Source organism: Simochromis diagramma, unplaced genomic scaffold (genome assembly GCF_900408965.1).
Source record: "Simochromis diagramma unplaced genomic scaffold, fSimDia1.1 OVJJ01000753.1, whole genome shotgun sequence".
In the NCBI taxonomy this organism is placed as follows: domain Eukaryota; kingdom Metazoa; phylum Chordata; class Actinopteri; order Cichliformes; family Cichlidae; genus Simochromis; species Simochromis diagramma.
This window is the reverse complement of record NW_024387523.1, coordinates 20,917,353-20,942,102: the sequence shown is the minus strand read 5'-3', so window position 1 is coordinate 20,942,102 and position 24,750 is coordinate 20,917,353. Positions and strand designations below refer to the sequence as shown.

The 24,750-nt window shown below is 40.4% G+C and overlaps 1 protein-coding gene across 1 annotated transcript in view; it reads right to left on the bottom strand.

Annotated features, from left to right (window-relative positions):
- fam135b (family with sequence similarity 135 member B) overlaps positions 1–24,750 on the bottom strand; it is a 52,789-nt gene that overhangs the window by 9,270 nt on the left and 18,769 nt on the right. The window contains exons 4-13 of the mRNA XM_040021479.1: positions 24,158–24,297; positions 19,457–19,527; positions 18,512–18,685; positions 17,784–17,910; positions 14,232–14,391; positions 13,511–13,560; positions 11,036–11,191; positions 7,246–7,319; positions 7,011–7,165; positions 3,394–5,353 (exon numbers count right to left, since the gene is read on the bottom strand). Of these exons, the coding sequence (XP_039877413.1) occupies positions 3,394–5,353; positions 7,011–7,165; positions 7,246–7,319; positions 11,036–11,191; positions 13,511–13,560; positions 14,232–14,391; positions 17,784–17,910; positions 18,512–18,685; positions 19,457–19,527; positions 24,158–24,297 (3,067 nt within the window). The remainder of the gene's footprint in view (positions 1–3,393; positions 5,354–7,010; positions 7,166–7,245; positions 7,320–11,035; positions 11,192–13,510; positions 13,561–14,231; positions 14,392–17,783; positions 17,911–18,511; positions 18,686–19,456; positions 19,528–24,157; positions 24,298–24,750) is intronic.

Genomic DNA, 24,750 nt, shown 5'->3' with positions numbered 1-24,750 from the left:
AACTCTTTCTTCAACTCAGGCTGGCTGTTAATTTTTTCTCTCTTTCTTTTTTGATCATCCCTGTTCCTTCTCTTTTGTTCCTCTACTGACAGGTTCCCCTTTGCTATTCTAGCCTGAAATGTACCATTTTGTAATTACTATAATTTTTCTGAACCTTATGCTTTTTCACAGATTAAGGATGAATATTCACAACACAATTATGCATTAAGCAATAGAAATGCTATCCAGCCATTAAGTTTGATGGTTCAGAGTTCCTTTGACTTTGGAACTCTGCGGCATCACTGAGAGTTACAAACTGTCTAAATTCTTTCATCTTTAATAAAATGATCAGTGTGTGGCTCTACCAGGTGTAACATCCAGGCATCCATGAAAACAGAATATATGAAATTTAACAGAGTTAAAGTTAGATTGCTTGTTTCCACCTGAACATGATACACCAGCTCTGCTACCACTTCCAACATAAAGGGAGACAGAAAACTAAACAGCAGTGACTATTGTCAGGTTACTGAAGTTGGGCTAGCTAGTATATAGTGATGTGCTACGTGATCGCTAGCGACACAGCTGTGTTAGCATAACATAAACACAGTGAAGCTGGAGGATGAATGCTAACTTTTTACCACTTGATAAAAGTTAACGTGAGGGTTCCCGATGGTTAGGCTGGCAGTGATCACTGGCTGTTTTTAGGGGCTTGTTCAGATGTAATAGAACAAGATAAAAAGCATTAAAAATTTTAACAGCACAACAGGCTATAAGAGTAGTGTGGGCCCGGAAGCAGGAAGCATCATCACTTAAAGACCAACTCTCGGGGCACAGCTAGCTCAGTAGATGCCACATGATTGAAAGGTTGGGCGTTCAAATCCAACGAACAGAGGCTATCCTGGATTGGTAGCTGCCCACTGCATCACTGAGTGAATGGGTTAAATGCAGAGGACTAAGCATTTTCCTACAGGATTAATAATGTATACATAAACAATGAGATTCAAGATAAGGCAACTTTGATAATATTTGACACATCTGTGAAGCAGAAATATCAGTAAAACACACAAGAAGTAATATGACTGAAATATTAATAAAAATAACTTAATATAAATGGTGAATAGCACACTTTTGTGTGCTATTCACTTTTGTCAACACCATTAGAAAAAGGGTCAACGCCGTCAGACAAAAGTCCTGATGGTGTTGACATCTGATGGTGTTGACAAAATACCCGACTTTCTCTCATAACACATGTTTATCTGACAGAAGCCATCTTGTTTTTCATCATTTGCTGATGGCCTCTACAATCTACCTAAATGAGGCTGTTTTTACAAAAAAAATAATTAATTACATCGACTTTGGTGTTGACGCACTATGGTTGTGACACAGAGTTTTATCAGAAAGGTGTGCAATAAATGAAATAAAAACAAACAAATTATCACAGCAGTGACCTCATGGCATGTGTATCAAACAGGAAGTGGTAAAGGGGTCCTCAGAGTGTAAGCCACCCACAATAATTCCTGATTTTTTGTACTTTTAAAAAAATCTGTTGGTGTTGACAAAAACTCTGGACACGATTTTAATCACTTAAAAAATATTTAAAAATAAAGTTTCAATTGCATATTTTGATATTATATAAGGTATTGACTTAAATACTTAGTGACGAGAGCCATGATGTTTAATTTTACATTACTTTTAATTTTTTTTTCTGTATTTTAATATTATCACACCTGCTTCTGGACAATGGATTTTTAAGGTACTGGTAATGTATTGTACCATTTAAAATAAATATATATTTATAAAAAATGCAAAATCATAGTTTTGTTGTATAAACATTGCCTTGGTTTGTCTTTTAGGCAGTTGGGTTAACACTTGTATGCATATTTTTAGCCACAAAATTGGGGTTTTATCTGCCAGACATGTTTTGTCCCTTATCTCAAGAATCACTGCCTTGTTTCCTGCAGCTGGTGTGGATGATGATAACACTCAAATAACACAAAATTTTCCTTCAGAAATTGAGCTAAATTTTAGAAACATTTTTTTATTGACACCCAATTGAGAAAGGAACCCTGAACATAAATCCAGCCCACCATAACCCCCTGAGATCTAAATTCTCATTAGTGATGACCTCAAGTCTCAAACCCTAGCCCAATGTTTTGGACACAAGCAAGTATTTATCAGAAAAAATGTCTACAGATTTTGATGCACATCTGCTAGGATGGTTACTTTACTTTTACACTAATTGGCAAGAGCTTTAGAAAGAACAAAAACATTATATTCTCAACTTTCTTTTCCATCTTCCGTGTTTGGTGGGTGTTAATCAAGAAAGTCTTCAAGCTTTGTTGTACAAGACACACTGTACATATTTAATAGATAGTTATACAGACATTTAAGCTAAATACTGCGCTTCAAAACTTGTGAAATTGATCACATCGGTCCTTGAACTTTAAAAGTGCATAACAGAACTGATGTCATAGGACTGAGAACATTTGCAAAGCTATGTTAATACATGTTTAAATTTGCAGCTACTCAGTAGGTCAGTGTTGACCGAAGTCAACAGTTTAATGCCACATTTTAATGGTAACTAAGTTTAAGGTTTATTTGAAGCATCCAGTTAACCCTAGGCCAAAGTCATTATAGGTGGTAACCATCATCCTAACCCTCGTCCTACCCTAAAACAGTTTTTAGAAAAAGGTAAAAGATGCCTTTATTTGAATAAATATGAATAGTTTTCAGTGTGTCCGTTTTTTTTTTCTTGATTCCCTCATTGCCAGAACTTGAGGGAACACATAAGAAAAACATATATGACAAATTCCCACTGATTATGGTTAGTTTGGGATTAGAGTTGGTGTTGCCAGTGATGTCAACTCAGACCTCAGAGTTTTAAGATCTTCAGACTGAAAATATACTTGTGCTTCTTTAAGTAGGCGGTTGTTGATTCTCTTGCTTGTTCTGCAAACTAAAGTGCAGCATAAGTCTTGTCTCTTTGTTAGCACACACTGGCATTGTATGTGTATCATTCTTTGTGTATTTCTGCTTTTTCCCATATTCCCAACTTCATGCATCTTGCATATTATTTGTTTGCTTTGGGAAAAGTTATTTTACTTTGCAGTGCAAAGAGAATTGAGCACATTTCAATGAGACGTTATATATTAGCTAAGCTAGCAAGCATTGCTAGGCCTGCCGGCTTAGCTAATGCATTTAATTTTTCATTTCTAAATGTTACTGCTTGGTAAATACCACAAGAAAGTTGTATATGCTTATAGATCTTAAAACTCTGTGTAAATTGGATGTGATTTGCACTTTAAAATATCTTTTTTGTATTGAGCAGCAACACAAAAGTAAGTAGTAAGTGTACTAATAAACTTAGCGGGATACAAAGAGGTAGAATGCCTGTTAGGAAAAAGAAAAACTCACTTCAGCATTCGTTCATTTGTCTCTTCATCCATGTTCAGGGGACTGAGTGAAGATGAGGAGATGATACCGAAGGAGCCCAGAGGCTGATGGGTGATAGGTGAGGTAGTCTGACGAGTGGACATTCCACTGATAGATGGAGAGTCTCTCAGGACGGATGAAAATGGGAGGCAGGTTGGGGCACAGGAGACTGACATGTTCACCACCTCCACCATCTTCTTGTTCACAAAGGCTAGTCCTGAGTTAGGGATCTTGGAGGCCTTGGATTGGCAGTCCAAAGGCGCTTTCTCACAGCTCGATACTCCATTTACATCAGCAGGTGACACTATCTCTCTGTTTGTCACACCCAAGGGGTCACTTGGCCTCTGAGTGGTGCTGTTACTGTTGGGCAGATCACTGAAGCATGAAGGTTTTATAAGTATCTGTGAGGGATCTAGACATTCATGTTTCTCAGGCCCGAATAGTTGGGTCTGATGGAAACTTTGGCACTCATCTCCCGTGTTAATCCTCTCCTGATCTGTTGCACTTTCATGCACACATGGTTTGTTTCTACAGCTGCAGGGCACTGTATCAGATTCAACGACAAAGATATTCTTCACTGAGGTTACTCCACTGATGTGTGTTTGATTGTTCGTATTCTCCCTCTGGCTGCCAATAACAGCACTTTCCTTGACATGAGGGCTTTCTGCAGACTCTTGTAAAAGTAATACTTCAGAAACACTGCTTGACGCTGACTTTATCCTGTATGTCTCTGACAGGTACTGTGGAGAGTTTGACTTTTCAGAGGTCCCATTCTCCTTGACAATATGGCCAGGATTTGATGATGAACTCATGTCTAATGGAGATAATTCTGACTGTCCAGAATCCAGGTTGCTGTACAAAGAACAGTTTGTCCTACATGAATCTTCATGTTGTACTAAGCTCTTGCAATCTGTTTCCTGGTTGAGCAGCATATGGCCATCCTCTACATCTTCTGGGCTACTTATCTGCGGCGCAGAAACAGACTTGGTCAGCTTGCTTAGCTGCCTCTGATGCTGATCCTCCTCATAGGGCAAAGAACTAATTGATGTAAGTGAAGCCTGTATACCTCCACTTGGAAGGCTGCCGTTGCTCTCCATCTGCAGGCCTTCCAGATAGCTGCGGTGCACCGGATGATTTAACACTATTTGCTGTGGGATCTCCCGTTCGCTGGAAAAGTCCAGAGGGGGTCGTCCTCGCAGTGCGGCCTCCACCGGCCACGCTACAGAGCTGGGCTCACTCTCGATACCAGAGTCTGAAATAACAGAGGACGAGCGCTTCATGACCTTGGTGCCGACCAAACCTCCGTGATGAGTCGTCTCTTTTCTGAGCTCACCCGGAAAGAGTGGTATTACTGGACAGCCAGCGGGTACACTGATAGGAGGGACATCCTCACTTTCATCATCCACTGAGTGATTTAAAGGCATGGCAAAGTTAGGCTGCTCTTCAGTGTTTTCATTCTCTATTGCTTTGCTGTGGTTTGTGGCATCACAAAGTTGGGCAATTACTTCTGTTACAGGATGAGAAGACTTGTCACTGTTGTCTGCAGAATCTGTGAGGGGACTAAAGCTTGAGGAGGGAGCCAAAAGTGCCTCTCCTCTACAAGGATCACATGACTTATTTGCAACGTAGATCTCGCCTGAACTATAGCTCTCCTTATTTTGGTTGTGATTTTCTGCTGCTTCCGTCAAGTTTTCCTTCACTGCCGCGGAAAGTTCAGTTCTGCCCTCAGTAGGAATGATGTTCTGGGTACATCTGGTGTCGCTCTTATTCTGGTCTGCTGTGAGCGAGACATACAAGGGCAGGTCCGTGCATTCACTACCCAGAGAGTCATTGGGTACTGCTGGTGATACGGCTTCTTGGCTGCTTTCGAGAATCCTCTTGGCAAGATCTAAGTTGGTTTGTTCATCAGCAGTTGCAGGCATTGGCACATGTGATGTGTACTCTGGAAAGATAAAGAAATTCAGTTTGTAGAACAAGAGTTTGGTCCTGAGACAATACTAGGGCTGCCACAAACGATTATTTTGATAGTCGACTAGTCACCGATTATTTTTGCGATTAGTCGACTAATCAGATCATCATCCATTGGATGTAAAACGTACAGCTTATTGCACCAGCAGCATCTGCTCTTATATAACTATCATTAGCTTACAGCTTGAAGTGTTTAAGGTCTGTGCTAACTAAAAATAAAGACAAGATGATAGTTTATTAAATTTTAATAAAATTTGCAGATTGTTTCGGTGAAGTTTAATAAACTCCTTGCTATCTAAAATATAACAGGACACCGGAGAATATTCTGGAGCATCTCACACTTCTGATAATCAGCTGTCTGCTTGACGTTTATTCAGCTGTGTAAAAACTATAACTTTAATCTCAGCCAAACCGATTTACTCAGGAACAAATAAAATACTGAAAAAAGCCAAACAATAACATTTTAAGTTATCTAAGTGACTTATATATCATGTTTAACCTGAGTAGCAAAAGACAGCGGTGGGTTTGAAAACGATTTGCCGGGAGTCCGGTGTTCTCACGGCTCTAGTGACCTTGCCCCCGGCTAGCTATCGAGCTAGTGGGTAACAGACGTCTCCGAAAACGTCGGCGCGCTTTTGAAAATATGTGGTGTCTTGATAAACTGAGCAGATATTTGAGGTTTACACAGCTACATTCTCGCCTGAAAATATGTTAAACGTTTATTTTGTGACCCAGAAAGAATAATAAGAGTAATATTAAAGCTAACTAGCTGCCGCCATTGTTGGAAACTGAGCTGGGCTCAGTGTTGCCAACTCCTCAGTAAGGAAAATCGCTATTGGCTGTCCTAAAAGTCGCTAGAAGTCACTAAATGACGTCATCGCCTAATTTGCATAATTGGTCATGCTAATCTAATTGTAACCTATGTTGTTGGAGAGCGAAAAAACATCGTGGAAGAGACGTGAAGTGAGTAAAAAACGTCCTAAATGCAGTTAGAATTTATTTAGAACTACAAATTAAATTTCTTTTAGCAATTATTGTTTTTTTTAATGTCACAATTCCAACCCTGCTCCTTTACCCGGGCTTGGACCGGCAAAAGTGACCCGAAATAGGCACTCTGGTGGAGTTACTTTGTGTGTTTATAAGTAGTTTTAAACCTTGTGATCCACAAAACAGCATAAGAGTAAAAGAAGAACTGACTGGGTTACAGCACCCGCTGCTTGTTGAGAGTAGCGCTTTCACGTCTTTTTTTTAGAAAAAAAAAGTCGCTAAGGGGTCTGAAAACTCGCTAAATATAACGACCAAGTCGCTAAGTTGGCAACACTGGCTGGGCTGCGCTATGAATTCTGGGACACAGCTTCTTCTTCTTCGGGGTTTAACGGCAGCTGGCATCCTTGTACATGCAGTGCTGCCATCTTCTGTTTCAGTCCGTTATTACACTCTTAAATCCTGCTACTTATTCCTGCGTCTTTTGGGATCTTACAAAGCTTCAAACGACGCGTCGACTATTAAATCAGTCGTCGACGATTTTGATAGTCGACGTAATCGTGACTAGTCGACTAATCGTGGCAGCCCTAGACAATACGTAATGATATGTTAATAGCAGGTAGCAGAAGATATATATTTTGTAGTACGTGTTTGAGGAGACTCCACGTATCTGTCCTCAAAGATGATAGGCAGGCTGTTCCAGTCTCCATCGATGTCCAGGCACTCAACAGGTAAAGGAGGCATCTTGGTCAAGTAGTCTGAGCTCCGTACTTCTGCAGCTATCTGGCTGTGTCTATTGATTCTAAATCAGGACAATTCAAGATTAAATATTATACTTCTTTGCACTCACAGAATGAGCTTTCTGACAGGGGTGGTACTTACAATTCCTCTTGAAATGTCAGAGATATCTCTTTGTGGTGCTCGGTGAAAAAGTACGCCTCAGAGAACCTCCTGACCTTGTGTTTCCAAAGACATACAAAAAAATTAATTTTGATAAGAGCCTCAGTCTCAGTCTCAGATCACTGGCAAACATATGGTTGGGTTCGATTTCTTGGTTCAATAAGCAAGAAAAATTTACCAAGTATTTGATGAGCACAAAAAACAGACAAAAAAGCTTGAGAGCTACTCCACTGTGTAGCACATTTTCATATTAAACAGCCCAGTGATTTAATAGAAACTGCAGGGGAAATCATATCAGATTGCTCAGCAAGCTTTAGGATATAGAGGTCCAGAATGGCATTTATAATTTGAATAATTCCTTTTGAAACACTCAAAGCTCACAAATAGTCAAGTGCATCAGCAATGAGACTAAACATAGTCTAAATGTGGACTCAGAGAGGGAGCAGCAAGCCTGCTGTGTTAATGGCAACAGGTTTGATGCATTTTACACAAGATTGGAAATTAGTGTATTCAATATTTAACAATAGAATAAATTATGTACATGGATTCATAAGGTTAGTTAGTAGAGTTGCCAACCGTCCCGTAAAAAACAGAATCGTCTCATATTCAGGGAAAATATTACGCGTTTCGTATTGAGCTGAGAAGGAACACAGTTTGTCCCGAACTTCAACTAGAATGGAAAAGACACAAAGCTCTCTCCTGTTGTTATTTCAATCATGAAACTGATCAATGATCAGTTGATCGGCTTTTCTGTCTCAAGTCCCGTCTCTTTTGTTTGTTTATCGCACACTTTGTGCCAGAAAGAGGAAACCAGCGGATGTCGCGCTAAACAACAGCAGCACGTTTACGCTTGATCAACTGTTGTTAGAATTTTTTAATATTAATTTCTAGTATCAGCTGATGTTTGCTGGAGCCACAGCTGTAAAAGCTGCTGGTCATGACATCGGTTTGGATATGTGGTGAGAGGCAACCATGAAAATGAAACCAGGAGATGTCCTTACTGAATCATCAGAGTTGAACAGGTGATTGGAGAAACAGTAGGGGTGCAATGATACTCGTATCGGTATTGAACCGTTCGATACACTGCTTTCGGTTCGGTACGCATATGTATCGAACAATACAAAATCTTTTAATTTTTTTTATCAACTTTTCTTCTAACGATGCTGTCTGTGTTGAGCGCTCAGTGGAACTGTGTTCGACTGCGATCGTGGCTCAAGAGTTGGGAGTTCGCCTTGTAATCGGAAGGTTGCCGGTTCAAGCCCCGGCTTGGACAGTCTCGCTCGTTGTGTCCTTGGGCAAGACACTTCACCTGTTGCCTACTGGTGGTGGTCAGAGGGCCCCGGTGGCGCCAGACAGCCTCGCCTCTGTCAGTGCGCCCCAGGGTGGCTGTGGCTACAATGTAGCTGCCATCACCAGTGTGTGGATGACTGGATGTGTGTAAAAGCTGCTGGTCATGACATCGGTTTGGATATGTGGTGAGAGGCAACCATGAAAATGAAACCAGGAGATGTCCTTACTGAATCATCAGAGCTTTGGGGTCCTTAGGGACTAAGTAAATAAAGCGCTATACAAATACAGGCCATTTACCATTTTACCATTTTACTCCGCCTAGGCTGCACTGTCGAGTGCAGATCCACTGAGCGCAGTGCAAGCTAGCAAGACAGAAGTTAAGCTCGTTACAACATGGCAATTGCCTCAACTGTACTTTTGAGTTAAAATATGTATTTATAATTTTAATAAATGACAAATTAAAAAAGGCATGAACATTTTTTTGTATCGAAAAAATATAAAATAATATTGAACAGTTACACCAAAGTATAGAACCGAACTGTGAATTTTGTGTATCGTTGCACCCCTCAGAAACAGGTTTACCTTTTAGGTGACATGAATGAGTTGAAGGGAAGTTATGAACTGTTTCTGAGAGACAAATAACACCAGGATCCTTTTCTAAGTAGCTGACAGCTGGTAACTGTGCAGCGGCGGGTCTAGCAAAGTTTTGGCAGGTGGCCAGGTAGGGCATTAACATTTAAAATGTTTTGCTTTTAATGAATAATTATCTGAATCTTACAACCAAAGTTTTGACCTGATGTAACATGTATAGAAATCATACATATACCAACAAGACAGTGCATATCACCGTCACAACAGTGTTTATTTCCATTCAAAGGCTTTATGGCTTTTCCTATAATACCTTGTCTCTAGTCAAAATGCCCGGGCAGATTTTTTTTGTCCCAGTCCAGCCCTGTCAGTAAGCTAAGCACAGGCTTTTCATGCTCCTTACTCACCTGCGATCAAATCTTCTGTTTGAGAAAGTCAACTAGGCTTAAGGGCAGGGGAGGGAGAGCTTATAAGGCTTATTTAGACAGAGGATGAACTGAGGGTCAGTATGGATATATAATAATAAATTTAAATCATGTGCAGAAGAATCCAAGAATAAATATGAGGAGCTGGAATTGAGAACAAAGCTCCCCTTTTAAAGACTGACTTGGCTGCCTCCGGTATCTTATTATCTTCATGTAATTAAACAGACATTGATGTCATGGGATCAGATGTATTTCCAATACCAAACTTTAAGGAGACAGTAACATGTATATTCTTTTTACAGAACTTTATGCACTCCTGTGAAAAACTAAGTACACCTCATTCAGTAGCTTATAGAACCATCTTTACTAGCGGGAATGTGAAGTAATCACTTTCTCTATGACTTTATTAGATTCTAACATCACTGTGGGGGGATTTTTGGCCCACTCATCTTTACAACACCGTGTTGGTAGGGTGCAGGTTGACTTTGGAAGTCAAGAAAAGGAAGCAAGTGAAGGCAGGAACAGGGATTAAATATTGGAAGTTGAAGAAGGAGCAAAGCACAAAAACTGGTCCTGGGTGGTAGGGAAGAGTTGCCAGATATCTGGGAAGAAGGTGTTGAAGGTTAAGGATGTAGGTGATGATCAGTGAACAGAGAGCAGCCAGTATTGGTAGTAGTAGTAGAAGAAGATGATGAACAGTAGGTAGAAGGTCTGATCTGATTGATGGATTTTTCAAGTCTTGAGGTTTGCTAAGATGCAACCAAAGTCGCTGCCATGTTCTTTTTAGGGAGACGATACTTTCTCCTGGCAGCTCTTCCTAAAAAGTAATTTTTGTAATATCTCTGAGCTTTGCTTGAGGTAATCTTGGGATGAATTTGCTGGGATGTCCACCCCTGGGAGGACCGTGTCACCCTGCTTTTACAGAGGTCAGTCCTTTTTGGGACGATCACTTAATCAGTAGCACCTGGCTCCTACTTAACCTCCAAATTGGAAGCAATAAGGCTGTACTTCATTTTTCACGAGTGCGCATTGAGTCCTGTGAAAGCGCTGTATCCAAACTATCTTCATGATGGACAAATTTAACAGTACTTTCTATAGGTAATCATCCGAACTTTTTTAGTGCATAACAGTTATTGATGCTTGATTGGGCTTAACTTTGACATGTTTTTCCTCATCAATGTGAAAGTTAGTTTGATTCTTCTTAGACAGACTGTTGTTCAGTATCATGTTACTTTCTGAAAACTGGTGACAACATGCCTTTAAGGAGCTGCTTTCAGAGACAAAATGTCAATGCTTATGAAACATGTTTTATTGTTCTGTGGTATTCTTGCATTTTAGCGTGGGTGGATCACAATCACTATATTTAAACATATCGGCACCAGGGCCTAATAAGGCTCAGCACCTCAGAGAGGCAAATGATGACGTTTGAACATTGTATAAGCCTGCCTTTGATGGAGCTGAACTCTCACCCTGAGCGTGTGGTGCTCCTGGGCCAGATAGGACAGGATGTGGGGGTTGAACACAGCGGCCTCCAGGAAGCAGCTCCACAGAGCAGCCAGCTGGAAGCAGAGCTGGCTTACGTCCCTGCTGATCTGCTCCGCCACCTTCTCGTGGCCTTCTTGCAGCTGAAAAGACAAACGCAGTCCTGTAATATTTAGCTGAAAGTGTTGCATTTCAAAGAACTCCCAGAATAAAGCATGCACAAATCCAAGGCTGGGTGATTGTCCTGCTCACATATTTATACCTACAAAGAAAACAGTGTCTACAATCTGTCTGATATGAAAATGACTGTGGGCGGATTATTAATAGGAAATTTATGTCCAAGTATGGAGTGGCAGTTTGCCTACACAGCGAAGAATTGTCAGATCCTAGATTGACTGGTTGGCAGCTGCTCACCTAAACACTAATCACGACCATTTTTACTGGTATCATCTAATAGCTTCATTATACTGAAAAGCTCCGGCCTCATAAACAGATTTTATTAAATGCCCCAACATATTCTGATTAAGGCACATATCAATGCACACTGAGATGCCAGAAAAACACAGAAATTAAAACCAAATGCAGAAAAACAACCAGGGTAAAAGCACTTTAGTAATAACAAACAGAGTGGGAAAGGAGTGAGACGGAGATCACACAACAAGCTGACAAAGACTGAAGTAGAAAACCAACTAATTGCACACAGCATGGAGAATAATAATAACAGGTGAACGCCATCAGGACAACAACAATGATGGGACAAAAAAATGAGGGAACTAAAACACTTCCTTTTTTTCAGCTAAACTAAAGGAAGTAAAATGAATTAAGTACTAAGAATAGATTCCCGCACATAAACATAAAGATCACGAGAGCCTGAACTCTCTTAGTCAAGCTTTCATGTCATTTCTTTAAGGAGCCTTCAGGAATAGTTCTCCAGGATTCACTCTTCTTTGGATGTTGGCTGCTTTATGCTTTTTGGCCAAGATGAACACTGCACACTGTTAAATGGACTGGTTCTTACATAGCGCTTTTCTACTCTCCCGGAGTACTCAAAGCCCTCTATACAACACGCCACATTCACCCCATACACACCCATTCACACAAGCACTATGAGAGCTTTCTAACTATCATTCATACTCTGATGGATGCATCGGGGAGCAAGTCGGTTAGTACAACACGAGGATATTTGTCATGCCAACTGGGCGAGCCGGGGGTCGAACCACCAACCTTCCAATCAGCAGCTGACCTGCGCTACCTCCTGAGCTACAGCCACACCAAACTGTTACACTGTTTCAGCAATGCTGAGGTCCGGACTCTGGAGAGGCCTGTCCCTGACTGATAATGTTCCACTGTGTCTATGTTTTTACTGCAGTGTGTTTGGGGTCATTGTCAAGCTAAAAAAAAGCTGCTGCCAATCAGAACTCCAGTTGTATCTGTATATCTCTCATGACCCACTCAATGATTTGAACCCCAAACTTATAACCACTACTTATACTATCACCACCCTTCCACAGAGTCCTTTTCTGATGAGTCTTCGGATTTTTTCCTAAATCAGATACTGTTCATCTGTGATATATATCATTAGGTCTGCTACATCTTATTTTGTCCGACACTTGCTCAGTTACCTCCAATTTTTTAAGAGCACATTGCACACCATGATGAGATACGCCAAGTTTTTGCCTAATAGCTCTCTGGGAATCACCTCACTGGCATAAAAATACTATTTTATAAGTTGTCTTTGGCATTTTTTGCAGATTCATCTAAACACATGGAAGCAAATCGTGATTTTTTTAACAGGCTGCTCGTAACAAAGTGCCTATAGATAGTATTTAAAAGTCTTTCTTTGCTAAGTTTCTGTTATGTGCGGTGAGAACACTGGCTCATCCTGTACTTGATTGCTTGACAGTTCATAGGTCAGTGTTGAGTGACTTAATAAATGGTCAGTGAGAAGGAGTGGACTAAAAATGTTGAGTTAGAATGTCTAGAAAACTTTTGCTCCAGATCACTTTAAAAATTAAGACGTTTGATTCCTTAGAAGCACATAACAATATAAAGAAATAACTTTTTTAATGTGAATCTATTCTTAGCATGCTGGTGCTTTTTTGTATTAGAATAGAAACAAATAGGAAACAGCAGGTACTATGGACTAGTGACATATCAAAGTGAAAAGTGACAGAGGCTGCTTTGTTGGTTAGACTCTAAAAAAGTAATGTTTTCTTACATAGAGCTCTATAATAAAGTATTTTTGTTATTGTCAGTGTGTGCTCTGCATTGATGAGGTTAAAAATAAAATAGCGTTATGTCAGTAATTCACATACAAGTAATGGTTTGATTGATTGTTAAGTTTAATTATTTTTACTTATAGATTAACCTGCATTTTTCCTACTTTTTGTGTAATAAAATATTTATAAAGATACAATAAGATAAGATATGTTTGTTACTATCATACAAAGACATGAACTTACCTGTAGCTCTATTGTCAGCTGATTTAGCGTTTCTTCTACAGGCGACACATCTGTGGGAATAAAGATATTTGGGGAGTTTTAACTTTCGTTATCCTGTGACAGGGGGTCATACACACATATAGTTTGAAAATCTTATAAAACAAGTTAAGCATATGTGCACAGTTTTAGATATAGACAAGCTGAAGTGAAGGGAACAGAAATGGCTTGTTTTACTGAGCGGCTAAGAGGCTGCGCAAAGCCCCGTCTAAAAGGGCAAATACGGAAACATTTACATTCACTGCTTAAGACCATGTGATCAAACTGTGTTCAGGAAACTGGAGGTTACAATCAGCATGCTTGTACTCCACTACATATATACGAAGTTAAGGTTTTAGCGGAAATATAGTGTCACTGTACCAGAGTCGGAAAAAGGTTTACAGAATACATAACAAGTACTCTAAGTATATCAAATAATAGCAGTACTTATAGTTTAGTTTTCAGTACAGGTAAACTGTTTAATGTTAGTCCTCTATTTCTATTGGGCTGATTTTAAATTACTTTCTGACAAGGTCATTAAAATAATACTTTTTCTACAGTTTTAATCATATTTTTTTAATAATTTACATTGTCGTAAAAAAAAACAACAGTTCCTGCATTATTAAAATGTTCCAATATGTTATTTTCAGATCTCACTAGACTTTTAATGAAGAAACAGGTCCGAGGCTTTCTATATATGTGCCACCTGATTCCAGAGGAATCTGCTGCAGCTGTGGGATCTCCTTCATGAGTGCTGTGTAGTACGTGTGCAGGCCTCTGTGTGCCACCAACAGGAGGCGACAGAGTCGCCGGTGCCACGTATGAGCTCTCTGCAGGCAGTTTTCACTGGGCACATAAAAACTTCCCTGAGGAGAAGGACAGAGGAAATGTCAGCTACTATGTAGGTCACAAGTCACCTCTCAAGTACAATGTCCTCTTTTAATGACAAACATGTACACATACTTGAACTTAACAGGCTCTACTATAGCCTGGTTTGAAGGTTTGTTGCTCTGACCTCTTAGTAATAGAAGCTTACTTTTGCAGTCACAATAACTCCTTGGAGGATCTGATACAATAAAACAAATGCCTCTTAAACACAGCTAGCTGTGAGCAGCAAAAGCAGATCAAGACATTTATGTGGCACACGTGGATGTATGGCAGCCCTTTAGGGCCTTCAGAGGTCCCAGGTGTGGGAAAACAAAGGAAACCAACAACGAACAAAGCATGTGGTAGTCTTTTTAAAATCTGTGCAACAATCTGTATGAATTAGATTAACTATGACATTACATCCATGTCTAAATCAAACATCGGTCCTTGTTTGGCTGTAATATGGTTTGAGTAGTGGTCATCCCCCAAAGGCCAATGGCATCTCGTCAGGAAAGCACCACCATCAGTTTGGTAGCTGGTGTAGAAAAGTTTTTTATACCATGTTATTTTGCACTTCATTCAAAAGAAGGAAACTGAAACTCAGAATGTAAAGGGTGCGAGTCAGTGTCTGCTGTGGCTCACTCATCTGCCTGCCAATTACACTGTGTTCTTTCTTACATAGTGGCTATTAGTGAAAAGCTGCTGGCAGCTAAAAAGAGAACAAAAACAACAGACTGGTAGCTCAAGTACATCTGCTTTCTGATCGGCCAGTAAAATCTGGGCTGTAATATGGGCCTTTGTTCCAGCAGATGGCTCTCTAACAATGAAAGACAGGTCTTAGGTGCTTCACAACAGCATTTGCTGGCACTGTGCAACCAACTACAAATCACCAAAGCCTTGAAGTCTTCTAGAAGAGACAGTGGTCCAAAAAGACTGTATCACTTTAGACGTGAGTCATCACAGTATGCCTACAACCATCCATGGTCCCTGACCCCAAACACTCATCAGAGTTCTTCCCACCCAGTGCCGAGATTTTTGGCTGCCTCTGTGGAGCGTAGAGCTCCAAAAGGCATGTGATGCCTGAGTATCAGGACATACTGTAATTTCCCTCGAGCTAGTAAAGTTGCCGGCCCTATCATCATACCTGTGCACACTCTGTAATTGCTCCAGTGGAGTATACCCGAACCAGGAAGGAACACCTGTATGTTTACTTCCATAATTCTCTTTAGCTTTATAGAGGCCCGCTGGGAACAGTCTGTAAGCGAGGTGCACCGAAAAATAGCTTTTTCCCCCCTATAAACTAGTCATTATCCTAAAAGCACAGTTTCTCTACACACTAACAATGGTTAAAATCTGCCACAGTTCACTTGATGTCGATTTCTGCTTCTGTTTGCTGCTTGTTTAATTTGCTATGGAGCCGTTTACTTCTGAAGCATGCAGGTAGCGTTTCATTCCACAAAGAAACACCAAATTTTAAAAAGTCTTATCTTACAGCAGAAGCACAAGATTTAGACAAAATGACACATGTTAAGGGGGAAAGTGCTGGAAACGCGTAGCCGCAGGTAAAAAGCTGTAAATAAATAAAGGTGAAAGAGTCTGCAGCGTTGTGCGCAGCTTTCACCTGCAGCTATGTGGTACGTGGCGCTTGCAAGCACAACTCATTACTGTGATCAAACGGAACCCCCCCGCTTGGCTAAACGCTGAGCTTATTAAAGCGCCCAGCCAGGGGTGGGAGTAAAAACCGGGAGGAGGAGAGGCAAGGTGGCGTGGGGGCCTGGGAGCTCATTAGGATTTACTGTGCAGACCGTGACGTTCACGGAGACCTGAGAGATGCATGTTATAAAACCTGAGGAAAAACTCTTTGTACCTTATGTTGGTGTAATTACCAAATATACACAAGAAAGCTAAACTCAGTAAGGAACATCAGCCCCAAAATATAATTTTTGGATATGCGGTGATACCTGAAAACAGCAGCAGTGAAACTATCATAGATTCGAGTTGTGTTGGGAGTACACCGCTGCATTGGGTTCTGCAATTCTTGGAAGACTTGAAAAAGGTCACACTTTTTGTTTCCTTTTGTCTGCTCAGTACTGTTTGCTCCGAGTCCAAAGAGTCACGAGGACAGGCTAGCTGCTTGATAGTGCAAAGAGATACTGTGTGGCTCCTTATCTGTAAACTATGCAAACTAGTCTAGACAGGAATCTATGTGAGATTAAAACTATCATTCACCCGTGCTTTCAGAATCACTGCATTGTAACATATTGAAATATAAAACATTTTCTTCTAGTTTTAAGAAGTGCATGTAACTTTATACATGAATCTTCCATTTACAGGAGAAATGATGGTAAATAAGTGGCACTGTGTCTCAAATGCACCCACACAGTGGATCGACAAATGCACAAAACCTTTTTATGACTCTTTTGGAAAAAAGAAATTGCTGGAATCACCACTCTGATTTTTAATGATATCTTTTCACACTGGACCCTCTGATGAGGCCTTTTCGGGCCCGCTTCCCATACGTTTGACACGCCTGCTGCATACTGGTTGTGTCTCCGTACGGCTGCAGATTTCTCACTTTTATCTGCGAGCTGTAGGGCTTGTTAACCAAAGTGCTGCATTCTCTCCTATTGACTGACAGCTAGCTACACACTCACAGAATCAAGGCTAATTACAAAACTAAAGAAAGAAAGAAGTTGTTGAGTCACACTAACGAACATGAGTCATGGGTGTCTTTTATCACCTGTTACTATTGAATACAGCTTTTTACTAATATACGCCTAGGTGAATAAAAGGCAATAAAATAAATTTGCTATAGGCCATATATGATCATGATTAGTAATTATGATAGATTATTATTTATTTCATTGTGAATCTTAAGTGCGCTATAAATAAGCCAGAAGCATGAGAGACAGCACCATCATTTCCAGTGGGAGTTCCTATCAATTCCAGATGCTAAGCCTGGAAGCCTACAAGCCTGGGCAAGCGGCTTCAACAAATAGTATGAAACACCACAGCGCTGCACAGTGATAATCACCACGTTGGCCTCTGGTCTTAAAACCTACAGGATTCTGCATAGTGCCAACAAATGACTGATTCCGAAGGACAGACAAGGTCTGGAATCTGTAATCCAAATCAGGACGACTCCCTTCCCAGCTCAAAATCCCGTTGCTTCTGGATGACATGCCCAAGCAAATCCCGGCTAAATCTGTCGGCCTCTGTCCTAAACCTTTCTGTTTACGTCATCGCTTGGCATTTAGCTGCTCGCTCACAAAAAGAAGAGAACAACCAGCTCAAAGGGAGACATTTGTTTTCAGCTTTGTGAGACAAAATAGGCTTTGACTTTGTGTGACTTTCTATTTGAAAGCAGCTGAACCGCTAAAGGTTAACACACCTCAGAGATGACAGGTTTGCAGTAGCCAGCGCCGAACACGAGGTTCTCTACAGACATGGCGGACGGGTCGTTCGTGCTCTCTGGCGAGCCCTTCCCAAGCCAGGAGCCCTTCCCCGTACGGGCAAAGCTGGAGAGAGGGCAGGGATGACACAGCAGGGGCAAAGCATGAATAATGTTTGTGTTGTATTTAGTGTTTGTGACTCTGAAGGAAGACATGAACTGAGAAATAAGAGCAGTGCTGCTGCAATCAGTCAAGTGCTGCAGTAATCTATGTAATGCATGTTGGAACATCGACTATGACACTGACGGCTGAATTCATCAGATGAGTGTTTGGAAAATTATTCATTCAGCTCGCCAAGAGATACATTATCAATCGCAAGAGATGTGCCAGCAGTTCAAGCTCACGTTCTCGCTTGCTTGATTGTATGGGTTTCATTTCAGTTAAATTTTTCACTTAAAAAATTAAAACCTGCTCATTGCAGATGGTTGACCTTTTTTCTTGAACACATCTCCAAACAGCATTCAAAGCCATAGATTACAAAATGAATGGCTTATTTATAAAGAAACAAAAATGAATCCAAGCAAGGTTTGGATAACGGATTAGCAGATTGTGCAGTGAAAAGAATAGCTGGGCTCCTGAGATCATACCAAATCAGATACAAATTTGTGTAATGTGAAGATTCGGGGTCTGCAGGATGCGAAACAGTTGCAAGCTTTCCAGACTTTACCTGAGCAGGGGCTGATGTAAGGCAACCAGTGAAGCGTGGATGGAGACAGAAATGACTGACAGGTGGAAATAGTCGAACATGACAGGGACGTGGTGGTGGAGGCCTCTTCGCGGGTGGAAATGGAGGCTGAGGGTCCGACTGCTGATCAAGGGGACAGTCGCTATATCAGCCAACCTGAGGGAGTAAAAACAAAACCCAACTCTTTAAGTGAAAATAGTCCTTTTTTGCCATCGTCCATAATGTTTGCAGCTGTTCCATTAGAATGGCTCATGTAGCAAAGGACAGAATAACTAAACAACATCATTGATGGAAGTACTCAGATGTTTTAATTAGATAATGCTACACTGTTCTCCGTTGATATATTAAATTAATCAGGAAACCCTAATGAAAATATTTACAGTTAAAGTTTTTAATATGACGAATCATAACTGTTATTTATGTTATGAGTAGACTGTTAAAACTAAGCAGAATTTCAATGCCTGCTTTTTTCAGCACTGAAAATGAGAATGAAATAATACATAAAAAATTAAAATCTGATAATCTTTGTATCTGTGCCAGAGAGTGCAGATTAACTAAAGAAGTGGTTTTATTGCTGATAGTAAAAGTGTGACCCTGGAGCGCCTAAAACTTCACATTAAAAGGAGCGTCTCTTTGTTAAGTGAGTGGGAAATATCAGGGCAACTGCCTTTAGATAGTACCAGTTTTAAATAACTGGGAAAGCTGCTTACTCATAATCCAATATCAACAATGATGATACAATCTAAATATTTCTTCTTCTTCCTTTTGTCCCAAGCAAACATACAAATCCCTGCAGTCATGGATCGTATGCCGTATATTTGTGATCAGGTGCTTAAAGTGATGTCTAGCAGCCAAATGGGAAAGTCGCTCACTTCACATCTCAAATACACACCAAACACATATTTTCAAAGTGGTTCAGAAACTTACTGCTGCTCATTGTCAGTGAAATGAAGATCCAGCTTCAACTGAAAATCCACCTCACTCAAGGCCTCCTCCACCTGCAAATGGGAACGATAAGGATTGTTGATGCATAAATATTGAAAGACCTTGGGCACAAAAGAATCATAATCATAATCTTTGTATCACAGAACAAACCAAAAAAAACCATGTAGACAGGTCAAGTTCAGCTACCTCAACTGGTCCCTGTCTGCCAAGGTGACCACGCCCCTAACTACAGTGTCCAGATGTATACAAATCTATCCGTCCACACAGTTATTATGGTGGGGAAACTTTCCATAGAAGCCAGATCCCTTTTTACCGGGTTTCTAAACATGCTTTTTTGTAAAATAAAAATGAACGTGGGTTAACTCGCTTTGGACATCAAGTGGCCCATGAGTCTGTGAGAGTTTTGGTCTCTGTACCTTTGCATTAGTGTATTTTAATCGGTGTTGGATTATACTTATTTACTTCCACCTGTTTATTTGCTAACCAAATGTAGCATTGATATCACATAGAATTGTGACTGCACCTTGCTAATCTAGCTAGTTAGCAATAGCTGATAACCAGAGATGGGCAGTAACGCGTTACCGTAATCCGATTACTTTTTTCAAGCAATGAGTAAAGTAAGGCACTACTATTGCAAAAAAAAACTAATTAGATTACTGTCACTTTCCCGTAAGAACACTGCGTTACTGTGTTAGTAGACCATGATTTTGTTTGTGAGAGTGTCTCATGACAATTACGTAAAAGCGTGCGACGTCCGTGGCAGCAACAGACGTGTGTAGATCAATAATGGATAATATGGAGAGCGGGAGAGAGTACGACTGTGCAGCGTTTAAAGCATGGACGTACTGACATTACTTTGAGCTTGATTCTGTAAAAAGTGACAAAAACATTAGCATCTGCTGCACACTCAGCGTGGGAAGAAAACTTCTTTCTACAGCAAAAAATTTAACTTCAAATCTGAGCAAGCACCTAGCACGCTGCCAAGGGAATGTGAAATTCACAGAGATCCTCCCACTGACATGACCGCTGCAGCACTGGGCAAACCTCCAGGTGACCATAGATATAAGAGCGACAGGACTTAGTGCCGCTAAAACATTATTTTATGTTATATGCTGGAATATGCAAAAAAATAGGTTTAATTATTAACCAAAGTTCAAGTCAAAGACTGTTTCATATAATTACATTTTTGCTTAATGCAATGTGCATAAAGCTAAAAGATTAAAACTAATAAAACAAGTTTTATTAGTTTTCACTTGATTCAATTTTATATGATGGATTATGCAGAAAAAATAGAATTGGGCTGAAAGGTCTATTGCTTTAGTATGCATTTGGGTTGTGTATCATGTAACTAAGTAATAAAGTAACTATTTACTTCTGAAAATAAATATCAGTAAAGTAATGGGATTACTTTCTTGGAGAAGTAATCAGTAACTAATTACTTTTTTTAAGTAACTTGACCAACACTGCTGATAACACCCAACAGCTTCCATCCTGGCACAACGGCGAATGCAAAACTGAGACTTCAGAACAGAAGTGCAACAAATCAGTGCAAGAGGCTGTTGGGTGTTTCACACAGAAGACTAGACTAGTGTTCATATCCAGATTTAAGCAACACAGGTAGGCTGGTAAAAGTCAACGTATGTAGATTCTGATATTTCACAAAAACATATTTTTTTTGTAAATGCCATTTCTAGATGACAGGGTTCATTTAACATGTTCAAAAATCTCCCAGAGGTGGATGTGACAGCTGTAGCCTCAGCTTTCACATTATCTTTGCACTCATCAAACCATACGGCAGCCACTTGTGCTCTGTGGAGAAGGATCTGACTCTCATTTATTTACTGTCACTCACGTGAATGGAGAAATTCGGAATTAATGAAGGGGAACGGCCATCACACGGTACCAACAAGAACATGATGGATTTGCTGCTATTTGGCACAGAAGCTAATGTAACCAACCTTGTTTGCAATTCTGATTTAGCCACTTTAGTGTTCTTTTTGATTAACTGTTTATGTTCTCTGTATTCCGGCATTTATGTCTTTCATGTGGGCTGAAAAAATCAATTCCTCTCATGTTCAAAGTGCGGTAGAAAATAAAGGCATAAATCTGAACAACAAAGTGAAAAAAGAAAAAGAAAACGATATTAGGAAACTACAAAGCCGGGGCCGAAAATGGATGCAACAGACTCTTCTGAGGATTGGTGTGCAGCGCTGTTAAATTTTAATAGAAGTAGTTCCACTTTTGTAGCGCTTACAGTAAACGTATAAATCCATCTGATATTGATGGTGTGATTGATTAAGAATACATCGGGTGTGCACAGGGGAAATGAGAGGCTATTTTCGTCTGCGCTATCTGTAGCTGTGAACAGCAGATAACCTCCGGAAGGTTAATGAGCGGGGAGCCTTCGGGAGAGCTTACAGATGAAATCTGATATGCCTTTAAGCTCTTCTGTCTCCACACCTCCACAGCAACACCTACGTTTAATGAAAATTTCTAAAATTAGTTGTCATGTGAGACAGAAAATCCACATTCTGGCAGAAGCAGGAATCCTTCCACAGTAAACTAGACGTATACACCACATGTTAGGGAGCAGCTGAGCGACGGTTTAGAGTACTGTCAGCGTGTGAGCTACGGCTATCAAATGCATGATTAGCTTCAAATGAGGCCATCTTAACACTCCCACGTCCCAGCATCAAGCCCGTGTCACCACTGTCACTGCTGATCAATTTGAGCTCCGGTGGCTCCCACAGGCAAAAACGGGCAGAGTGGATTCTCAGGGTCACGCCCACAGTAAAACAGAACATCAATAACTGTCAGGTAGGTTTACACACCTGATCAGCTGAACTAAATATGGCTGGTCTGGGTGCACAGGCACAGTCTTTCAGTTACATAACATTAATTTCACGGAACGAGTCTACGAGCTCAGTGACCCTCGCATTGGTTGAGTGGTTATTATGATTAGCACAGAATTCCTTTGAAAAAGGCAATTAACCTTTTCCACTGAATAGCTTTTGTTATCTTTCAGGGAACCAAACTCCTGTCAATCATTTCATCACGTTTAAAAAACGCTAATGCCTCCGTTAACAAAAAAAACTATAGTGTGCCCACAGACCCTTAAAGAAAGTATTGGAGACAAGTTCTAGGCCTGAAAATGAAAGCCAGCTGTCAAAAAGTTGAAAAGTTCAGTTCTTCTGATATTCCACTTCAGACCTACTCCAAAAGTAAAATCAGTGCCCATTTAAAAAAATCTGTTACTTACTTAACTCTTTCTGGAACAGTTCATGCATGTAGCTAACCAATTAGCAGCCATTTAATAGTTAATTTAATATGACCAATGCAATCGCAAAAACAGTTGCTGTGTCTGAGGTCAACTTAACTTTCAATAAGCTTTATTACATTTTCTGGGTTCATAAAGATTTAACAGGAAGTTCTGAACTGGATTTCCTTTAACGTCTATCCAAGTGTCCGGGCTACACTGGTAGCCTCAGAAAATTAGCTAACGGCACCAAAGGGCGCCCATCAGACTGACCAGTAGTTTCAAAGATTAGAGCTACATTAACTTATAAGCTTTGTTTATTTAAATGCATTTTTATCCCTGTTATAGCCATCACATGAAAAGTTTACCCAGAACATCAGTGCAAACTTCTAAGTATATGGCAGCTGTAACTGTGATCAGTCTGCAAAAATCACAAATCTGTTGCTGTCTTCATACACAACTACTTCCATTTCAGCCACAGTTCATAGATCTGAAGTAGAAATTCAGAAATTCCTCTGCTGCATGACGGCACTTTAATTTCAATTTGCTATAGCTGCCCAGCAATCTTGCTTTTCAACAGGAATCTATAATCAGAATGCAAACAGTTTATATAAGTTGAGTCGAGTCCCTACCTACGTGTCACTGACAAGACTGAGTCTGATTGAAAGCAACATATCGGCAATCCGTCTGCTTTATTTGCAAACCTTCGCCTTCATCTGGATGAGCGTGACTGCAGTTAGTCTGAGTCGGACTGCAACTGTTTGGAGATAGGTTGCCTCCTGCCAGGTGGCCTGTGCAATCGTCAGGTGAGGGTGTTGCGCACTGACAACTACTTACAATTGGTTCCCAATAGCAAAACAATTTAATGCAACCACTGGGCGCCCATCGATTGTTCCTAATCGCAAGGAGGTTGCTGCCCTATTTTCATTCTACAGTCAATGATGCTTTAGACATCTTAAGCTCTGTTAGACAAACCTTACAAGTCAATGTTTCCAGAAAGTACATCTTTGCAAATTGAGCTGTCTTTGGCCAAAGAAATAGAACGGCTCCAACACCCCTGCTTTAAATCTATACAGCTATAGACAGATAGACTATATATTTTGCAGGTCTTAACACCTGCAAAATATATAGCACTGTAGTTTTTTATCTTTTATTCCCTGTTGTGTGAAATATCTGCTGTGATTAAGTGGAACGAATGTGTGTGTTCTGAACAAGGAGTATTGTTTGTGTCAGATGATAAAAACAACAAGTGCAGAAGGGAATAGAGAATGATGAAATCCATTAATTACGGGCCATTTAATATGCTGTAACGCTACAAGTTGCTATGGAATAAATAAAAAAGCGAGCAAATGGCAATCAATCCACCCCCCCTTTCAAACTGGATATTTGTCTGTGTGTGTGCAGAAAATGTCACCGGCATGACTCACCCGTTCTCCGTCCAATAGCAGGTGGACTTTGAAGATCATACAGTCATTCACTGCAATCTCCTCGTTTCTGTACAGGATCTGAAATATCCGGCTGAACACGGTGCCGTCGTAAACCCCCGCAGAGCTGAAGCTGCACTCTCCTAATGTGGGACGCAAAAGCACAGCACAGTGACAGCAAGTGCAATTAGTATCCACATATGATAAGACATAGATCCGATAGACTAAAACAAGCACTAAACACGAATGTTTAACTGATAACAGGAGCTTTCTCAGAGCTCACTGTCATGACTACAAACAAACAAAACATCACTTTATCTTTGCACAGCATCAACAGGTTTGTGAGGATCTACACAGTTCTTGACATTTGCACATATTTACAGGCACTCAGAGGCAAGCATCTACGTTTAGCTCTAGAACCAAGTGATAAAATCTGTAAATGAGTTTTGGGCCAAGAACGCTAAAAAAAAAAAGAAATCAAGCAGCAAAATGGAAACATAAAAAAACTGCAGTTCTTCATGTGACCACTTAGACTGGTTCAGAAAGCAGGTCAGCGCACACTGTTAACAAAAAAAAAATCTATGAGTAGGTTCCCT